We start from the raw sequence: 10,017 nt of genomic DNA on the forward strand, positions 1-10,017 counted from the left end.
TATATATATATATATATATATACATATATAACGGTAGAGGAAACATCTTATGTTTTGTTTGAACAAGAAACAAATTTAATAATACCTTCCTAACATGCTTAAATGAAAGGAAATAAAATTTTAACCCTTTCCACTTGGCACCTTTTAGGACGTTACCTACAAGCAACTTGATTCCATTTTTTTTGTGAAGATGTTATGTGATAATTGTTTGTTTCTTTTTTTTTTTTCGCATAATAGTTTTTTTTTATTGTAGTGTCTATTAATTCATTTGTTAAAAAACAGAAAAAAAACAATGGAGATGAACTTCCAGATTACTATTATTGGTTAATTTTAATGAACAAACATTAAAATCAATGAAATAACACTAGCTTAAATATTAAATTATTAATATACGAATTTTAGTTTGTTACTAACTTTCTTCAGAAGTAGTATTATCTTCTACTATTTAGAAAAAAACTTTTAATTTTAAATAAGCTATTTATTTTTTAAATAGGTATCTTTTCTGCTATTTTTGTACCTTTCTTGGCTCCCATCTGGACCATCTTACTACAATCAATTATTTATGGTCAACCAATAATCTTTCATAATAAAAAAAAAAATTACAATTTAATATGAAAATAAGTAAAACATAACAAATTAGAATATAGCAAAGATGTGACTTTATTAAAAATCTCCTACTTGGTCTATGTATATAATGTAATAATAATAATATTCTTTATTTATTCTGGGATTGATCCTGTAAAATAATATACAGGCATCAAAATCAGCCTTTAGAGCCATAGAGTACAATTATTATTATTACTATTATTCTATAGGCAAGAGACCATGGAGGCATAAGTCCTTGCGCGATCTATTTCCCAATATTAGGATGTAGTATTCCCAGTATTAGGAAATACATCACGCGTTTCTTGACGTGGTTTTTTCGCAGGGTGGGTTCGTCACTCCCACGCCTATTTTTTGTGAGTGCCACCCATTGGCTAACGGGCCTCACAAATGTCCGGGGGGGAGGTTGTACAATACAAAATAAAAATGAAATTATAAAACGTCATAAAATATAATGAAATAATGAATTTGAAAAGATAAAAATAAACAACAATAATTAACAGAATATATAAAATAAGAATAGAACAAATAAAATAAAACCATATGTCATACCATAAAACATAAGATGACTAACATTTCTGATAATAAATAAAAAGAAAAACAAAATCAAATACAATTAAACTAAAAATAATAAATGAAAAGGTACAATTTTTGCTAATATACATATTTACAAGTATGAACGAAATTCTGAAACATAAAATACAGAGAATATATAAACCTTATTTAAAACTTTCAATTGTTATTCTTCCGGAATTGGGTGGACAGAAGGTAGTCGAAGATACGTGATTTGAAGATTGGAAGGGAATTAGAATTAACTCTGCCAATGGAAATAGCTACGCTAGGGCCATTGGTAGTCCCAAGCCTGGATAAAGGAGGAGGGTTAATTCATGGGCCGAGTCCCCAAGAATTGTAAAAATCATATTGTTATGAACACTCAACGAAGCTTCAGATGTAGGGTTGATTTATAGCAACAACATTGGACCTCGGAAAGAGACATAAAATAGGAATCTGGAACTTACGTACTTAATAGAGAGCTAGGGCTCTTAAAGAGCTTCAAAAGGCCTCTCTGGACATCTTGGCAATACAGGAGATGAGATGGACTGGAAAAAGTGATATAAAGAGCAAGAATTTCATAACATTATATAGTGGAAGCGAAAATAGGCATGAATTTGGAGTATAATAGCGTAATAGCCCACTTCCTGTGGCTAAAAAAAAAAAAAAAAAAAAAAATGAATTTGGATTTGCATTTATGGTCACGAATCGAATAAAATCCTCAATCCTCGATTTTCAACCAATTAACGAAGGGCTATGCAAGTGTTGAAAATAAATATAAATAAAATATCTTCTATACAAAAAAAGAAAATGAAAACAATATTGTGGTGACTTGAATACCGAATTCAACTCAAAACTTCCAAGTCGCTGGTCTTGCCTATGATGTTTGGTGGGTAGCCATTGGACTGCCTGCACCTCACCCTACCTCCGCTGAACCAGACGCACTTGATTTTTACCACTTTCTGCTTTTGCCTGGCTAACCAGTAGAGGTGCTTGTTGGCGGGCGTTATTGCTTCGCTCAATGTATTGTGTATGTATCAAACGTTAATTACAGATGCAGGCCAAGATAGGTAAAAAAAATTACATTAAAAATAATTACTTTTTAGTAAACAGTTTTATTGCTATTTTTGTACCTTTCTTTAACAAAGTAATTTTTTTTAAATTGCTAATTATTTAACCTTCGTCAGTATAAATTATAATTTCGATAATTACAATTGAAAAAAGATATTACAAATTATAAAACATTTAAATTTTGTTTAATATACTTATTCTATTGCCTGAAATAGCACCTAACCACCCCTCTTGCAATATCTCTTTTAGTTTAGAATTTTTCTAGGCATATACGTTAGTTGCATAATTGAATATTTTAACTACCTTATTGCATATTAGGACACTATTTTGTTGTATATTTTATAATTTCTTGTTGTATATTATATGGCACATTGGGCATGTTGTTTTTATGGCATAAAATCCGGGCTTGGTTAATAAGATAAATGTTTCTCACCTTCATCTGGGATAAGCAGTGCTTGTTCCTGTTTCACAAACGTTTCTTCTTTAAGATGAGTTAGCCCACCTCCTAGTATAGACATAATATTTAAAACAAAGAAGAGGAAACATCTCATTACAGAAATAAAAAAAAATTAATAAGGACCTTTAGGCAATATTAATTTTTAAATACATTAAAATAAAAAAAAAAACAAGGAACAGGAACAATTTCATTACAAGTATCAAAAAATTAATAAGCCCATGTAAACACATTTATGAGAAAGAAAACATGATATTAACACATAACGCTTCTATATTACTAAACACAGATTTTAAGAGAAGATGATCTTTAGAAACTTATGATACAACCTATATTTCTCTTCTAGGCTCTGGTTTTCACCGCAGTATTCTCAATACACAAAGAACCAAGGTGAAGAGCAAAATGAATCTCTTTTTTCCATAGACCCAATGCAAGGAGTCCTCCTATCCAGCCTAGCAAATAATATCTTTGACACTTATGAGAAATGAAATTACTAGCTCAAAATCTACAACTCTCAAATAAGAAAAAATTGCTGTCTATATATATATTTACTCTAAGGCTCTAAAGCCTAATTTTGACGCCTGTAAATTATTCTAAAGGGATTAATCCCAGAATAAATAACTTCACTTCAAATAAGTCACTTCCAATTTCTGCTACTCTAATAACCTTTACGTCTGTGAAAAACCTCCTGATGTCACGAGCATATATGAAGTAGTCAATAACGCTATTCTCATGTCTTTCAGCAGCTGACAAAGTAAATTTATGTAGCAACTTGTGCAGAAATCAATTGAATTGCTCCCCTTCCTCCACTCACAATGTATTATTAAACCTTAATATTTTAACCTTTCTTTCTGATCTAAATCATTGATCAACTTACATTGTTTTGTTATAAAAATTAAAATTTATTACTTATGTATATAATTTTAACATATTAAAAATACCTATGTAACTAATAAATTATGTATAATATAATTTTAAAATACTATTTATTAATTGTTTTCTCTATTTATTAGCAGAAATGAAACTATAAAATTGTAGATGGACTATTTTTAAAAGCAATAGTGAATTATACATTGCTAAAGAGGAGAATAGTATTCCCCAAAACATACAAGAAAAGAATAAATATATAGATTAAACAGATTGCATTTTATTTAACGTTTTAAACCTTTATTCTTAAAAACAAAAATTAAATACCAAAATGTTTAAAAATAATTTAAAAAAAAACAACATATTAATGTCAATGAGCACATATCAATTCCATAGGCTCTACAATCCTTATAAGATTTCAACCAAAACAGTAAATTGGTTGAACTTAAATATATAAATTAGAGCAGGAAACATTAGAATACATAAGTAGCAAGCATTTGTAAACTTAAAACTTACCAATGGATCCACTTGGATTTTTATTAGTACTTAATTTTCATTGTATAATTTAAAACAAAGATTATATTAAGTAAAGATTTTCCTTACCGTAACCAATCTCCAGTCCCTCCTCTTCTTTGATGACAATCTTTGATACTGAAACAAATTTCAATAAATTATTTATCAAAAATGTTAGCTAACCTCCATTGATGATTTTATTCCTTAACATATAACTGAGTGGAAATTTGAAAATTGTAGCAGAAATATTCATGATAAAGAAAATCAATATAAATTATATGGAAAAAAAATATTGACAATATCTAGTAAAGCAGAATAGTAGAAAGATTTAATAAATAAATAGATCAGGGCAAATATAAATAAGTTCTTATAAATAAAAAATGATTATTGCTATCGAAATTTTTTTTTGTGATTGTATGAAGTACAAAAAAACAAAGCTTAGGTCGTCTGATTTTTGGATATGTTGTCTGGATTTAAAAAGATATTAAAAATCCAAATTTGCTACCTCCGCTGATAAAAGTTAATTTTATTAAAGTAGAACACTAAAACTTTTATTGATTATTCAACAAAATACCTTTTTTAAGTTGAATAGATAAATTTATTTAAAATAATATTTGTTTTGTTATAAAAATTAATAATTAATGCATAACTAGGTTAATCATAAATAGCCATAAGCAAATTGTTTTTAGGAGTAGTTTTACTAAAGAGCCTTCTGATAAAATATGGTAAAAAATATAGGAGGGGAAAACCCTAATGAAGTCGTTTTGGTGAAAAGCAATAATATAACATGGAACAGGTCATTAATAGGCCAGTAAAATAAGTGTGGTACAAAGAGGAAAATCAGGTAAAGCTAGAAGTTGTTTTAATTTTATCTATTCTGTCTCTAATGAGAAGAAACTAAACTTCTCAAGATTTCCATGCATGGTGGCATCAAGCAGAATTAAAAAAAAGATAATTGAAATTTGTTTGCCTTTATTTGGTTCATAAAATATGACTAATTTATCAAAAATATAACCACTGACACTATGGTAAAAAGGTTTAATTATATTTCCTGAAATTAAGTGGTCACAGTTGCCTTAAATATTATTATACATATTTAATAATATGTATAATTACATCATATTAAATAAAATAAAATACCACCGATCTAACATGTAACGTTACATTATTATTATACATAATTAAAAATAAGCATAATACATTTTATTAAATAAAATAAATTAATAACAAGCACTTGATAATAACTTCAAAAAACAGCATAAATCATATAAAACTTGGTAAGATTAAAAAAAAATTTAAAAGAAAAACTTACTGGATAGATAGGTTTCATCGGCCATTTGTTCTGGTACAAAAATCACTCAACACCAAAATTTGTTTGTACCTAAAAAAATTAATAAAATACACTGAGAACTGTATTTACAAAATATGCAAATAGTGCACAGATAGAAACTTAATCTGGTTAAACCTTTCTAGTTATCGTATCAAAATACGTAATTAAAAATAATAATAAGTAAAGTGTTATTGGACTAAATGCAAATTGATGATTTAAATGTTCTATTACATCAGTTTAGAAGACACATTTTTAAGTAAAGAGTTCACCACACCCACAAAGGATAGTAAAATGTTTTGATAATATGAATGAAAAATAATAAAGGGCAAAACATACTCTAAATATAACAATTAAATGTTTTTTCACAAATTAAAATCAGACTTCGAAACATCAATGATAACCTTCCATGCAGCTTAACAACAAATGATAAAGGATATGAACAAGCCGTTTCAAACCGTTCTTGAACAAGCCGTTTCAAACCGTTCATGAACGAGCCCTTTCAAACCAACTACAGTTTGTGAAATAATTATTTCTAAACTTACTTCCTTGTCTATTTTATAAATCCATTGACCCATTGTGGGCCATTAACGCACTACACAGGGTACAGGGATTTTGAATTTAGATAATAAAAAAATTAATGATTTGGAAAATTACATTGTTTTCTACATAAGATGATAAAGCTTTGATTTTAAAAAACTTAAATAAATTCACAATCAGACTAAATAGAAGACTGATATTCAGTTAGTTCTCAATTTTTCAGCATCGTCCTGCATTCTTGAGGGCCTCACTGTCCAATAGGATGTACATCACTGTTAGAGATATCTTGCAGGTCAGTTGGGAAACCCTAAATTTCCATTTTAATTTATAGCTTTGGATATCGGAGAGTTTAATTTGAACCTCTTCCTGGCAGTAGAAGATTACTTACTATTCACGATGATTAAATATTATGCCCTTTACAATAAGATATCTTCTTTAATAATTAAAATCCTTTTAAATAACCATGGTACTTTGGCTCTCCAAGCAATGAACCCAGGGTCAGGCGGCGGTTTGAGGTTTCCCATGCAAGTAGCGCATTCATCTCCATGGATTAGTTCATTGCGTTGTTGAGGCAGAAAATGATGGCCAGCAAGCTGTCTTGCGAACCTTGGATGCAGCCACAATTTGACGCTTCACGCGCTATACCTACTGATTAAAGGAAGTCCAGCGTCTGCTTACTTGCCAGTAAAGGGAATCCGAAAATTTATGTCTCTCAGGATTCATCCGGGTCCAACCTAGTCGCAAGTCCCCCTTGTAGATTAGGACATCGCCAGTCACCCAACACTTCGCGTGAAAAGTCTACCTCTCCTGGCTAAGCGCATCATCTCCGTTGTGAGGGGACACAGCATATCTTGGTGTGATGCTTCAAATTTCTCATATTGAGCCTTCAGGGACATCACGACTTTGTTGAATCATCCAGTCTGTGCCGCAACTGCCTGAGATCGAATCATCATGTATCGAATTGCCTTCTGGGGTTCACGTGGAAAAGACGATTGATTTCCCCGCAGTTGAAACTTCTCCGAAGTCAGGTGATTTCGTGGGCCACGCATGGCAGGACTAACACTTATTCCGAAGCACTCATGGGTACTGCAGGCGTGGTTGAGCGGGCTCATACATTCCTCGCCAGCACACTAGTTACTCGACACGTTCGTTACTGTCAAACTCGCAGCGCGAACTAGTGGTCAATTTCAAACTTTTGACGGAAGAATCGCCGATGTAAGAGGTATTGGTGGCTCTAATCATATGTGCAATACGGTTCACTCTAGTAGGAGGCATTCCTATCGATAATAAGAAGGGTTTAATCATATATGGAAAAATGTCCACTCTTGACGACGATAACATTTAGGTCTTCGCTCTGGTGGCCTAACCGATCACTTCCGGTTCATACGTGAGGTCCCATCAAAAGTGATAAAAAAATTATTGCAACTCAAAATTTGTCGCCGACTATTCAAACCGTCGAACAACTTGTCAGTGTTGACCTCTATTTCCGTCTAATTACAAATGCTCTCACCAAGGCTTTCGGGGATCATTTTGTTGCTTTTCAACTGTTCTTGACGACGTCGTGATGGGGACTTATTCCGCAAAATGCTCCCTACATCAGCATCTTGCTTCTCGTACAGGATGTTGCACCCGTTTCGAAACCGAGGAAGGCATTTGGGAATCAGAGGAGCCTGGTCCTGCTAAACAAGGCGCCTACGCCGTTAAAACGGGATATCAATTGTGCGAACTCACACTCGCGCCCTCTATCCTCACGGCTAACATTCTTAGGCTCGTATATCCAAGATACCTAGGACACTTCCCCGTCTCTCTGCACCCCTTGGTTGGGCTTGGATTTTTTAGGATGGGTGGCCGATTTTATACACAGATTATCAAAAGTATTTTCTCTCCGTACACCCTCAGGCGAAACCAGTATTCAATATAGGTACACTAATTACATACGAGCATACAAATCAGCCAAATTAGACTAAACGTTTCACGTAGTGATTATTCTTAATTAATGGCTAATAACGACTTAATTAGATCTCATGTGAGTATCTACAGAAGAGATAGCGTGCGCCATTTATTGTATTCATCAATTGTTTCTCATTGTTCGTTTAATGCGTTCACTTCTGGTTTATGAATTTTAAAATACGTTTATATGTAGTTGCCAACTGGCCTTATTTTCTTTTTTAAATGCAGAAGCCGAGTTTTAAAGTACTTTCTCACCTTTTTCACACCAGACTGTTTCTTCTCTGTCACTTTGCATCATTTCTAATTTTTAAATCCGGCTGAGCCAAATTTATGAGTACATTCGATTTTTTAAAGATGTTTTTGTTTATATAATTTTTGAAGTAGATCTCATTTTTAGTGCCTCATCCCCTCGGCAGCGGTCGTTGAAAATCTTGAAATGTCGCCAAATGAGGACACCCACAGTGGGGTTAGTAAAAGAAAGACAACTTCACTATCATGGCTGATATGACTGAACTTAACAACCGTTCATTTAATTATAATACTGGTTGCTCAATATTATAACTTTGATTTACATGAATTATGTAATTCATAATGTATTTTTTTTCAATATAGTGAAGTGAATATAAACATAATGTACTTCCTTTTCTTTTCATATTTATTTTCAATTTGCTGTGAGAGTAAAATTACATATTACATGGTGTTCACTAAAATATTTATTAGATTTATATTTATTTTTATTATTTATTCATGTTAATGAGAATATAATTATTATATTTTTAACAAATATAATATTTAATTTTGTGGCAGTCCAATAGAATGGAAACTTGACCCTCTATTGATGATAAAAATATGAGACCAGGAAGGACATAAAATTGCTAGTAACAAATCAAGAAAATTACTTTGTGTCAGTGTGCCATGGGGATGGGATAGGTTGGTACTGGGAAAAAGAAACATTAACACATTAAGCAGTAGGTTGAATCTTGGTTTCAATATGTTAACAAAAATTTTAGTTTTCAACTCTAAGATCGTTTTTCCATACCTACGTGTAATATTACAATAAAAATACATAGTTATTTATAAATAAAAAATATAAGATAAACTTATAAATATATGCACTGAACTCAAGTTCAAGAAAAAAAAGTAAAACCAAATATTAGAAATATAAACCAGTATACTTTGCAGGAAAGGTATATTGAGTTGGAAAAAAAAGTTTTCTTTAACTTCTTGACATTCAGTGTAGGAAGATAACAAGTTTACATTAACTGAAAAATGAGATAAGGTACTATTTATTTCTTTTGGTATGGTAATTTCATGATTACAGAGCTAACATGGGCAGAAACTTATATTTTACATTTGGAAACACAAACACTGATAATCCTGTTTTTCAACAAAAATATGACACATAAAGGTCGGCCATATCTGAATGGACACAGTGAAGAGTCTCATTTACTAACTGGTAGGTCCATCCATAGCTGTACACACTACACCTGCATGGAGCTCATTAATATGCACATTTATTAACAATCCAAATAATACAGTTACATGGATACAATAAGGATAGCATGAGGCCTCTGCACCTATAAGGTGAGCCCATAGAAGAATTTGCAGATTACTGCCCTGTAGTGATTTTTGTTTGCAGCTACCGTTCATGATTTATAATTGACATCAATTTGGTTCTCACCTGTCTGACAGGCCATGTTATGTTTTTTCATATCTTCAGATCGAACTGATTTATAATCACAATGAGGAAATTGATGAGGCTTCTCGCCTGTGTGACAGGCCATGTTATGTTTTCTCATATCTTCAGATCCAACTGATTTATAATCACAATGAGGACATTGATGAGGCTTCTCACCTGTGTGACGGGACATTATATGTCTTTTAATATGGCGAGAATCTACTGATTTATAATCACAGTGAGGACAATGATGTGACCTTTCTCCTGTATGATGAGCCATTATATGACTTTTCATACTTCGAGATACTACTGATTTATAATCACAATGAGGACATTGATGTGCCTTTTCTCCTGTATGACGAGCCATTATATGAATTTTCATACTGCCAGATCTTACTGATTTATAATCACAGTGAGGACATTGATGTGCCCTTTCTCCTGTATGACGAGCCATTATATGAA

At 31.7% G+C, this 10,017-nt stretch overlaps 1 protein-coding gene and 1 long non-coding RNA gene across 2 annotated transcripts in view; both read right to left on the minus strand.

The window, feature by feature from the left end:
* Positions 1-215: 215 nt before the first annotated feature.
* LOC136795024 (uncharacterized) lies at positions 216-5,831 on the minus strand. The gene is made up of 4 exons (XR_001344992.2): positions 5,727-5,831; positions 5,373-5,441; positions 4,151-4,198; positions 216-2,731 (listed from the first exon to the last, which is right to left on the minus strand). It is a non-coding gene; the product is annotated as an uncharacterized lncRNA (long non-coding RNA).
* Positions 5,832-7,061: 1,230 nt separating this feature from the next.
* Positions 7,062-10,017, minus strand: part of LOC106692661 (zinc finger protein 431) — a 30,446-nt gene continuing 27,490 nt past the window's right edge. Inside the window, exons 8-9 of the mRNA XM_067047290.1 lie at positions 9,559-9,993; positions 7,062-7,204 (exon numbers count right to left, since the gene is read on the minus strand). Of these exons, the coding sequence (XP_066903391.1) occupies positions 7,062-7,204; positions 9,559-9,993 (578 nt within the window). The remainder of the gene's footprint in view (positions 7,205-9,558; positions 9,994-10,017) is intronic.

Source organism: Halyomorpha halys, unplaced genomic scaffold (genome assembly GCF_000696795.3).
Source record: "Halyomorpha halys isolate HHAL.00 unplaced genomic scaffold, Hhal_1.1 Scaffold65.1, whole genome shotgun sequence".
NCBI classification, from domain to species: Eukaryota; Metazoa; Arthropoda; class Insecta; order Hemiptera; family Pentatomidae; genus Halyomorpha; species Halyomorpha halys.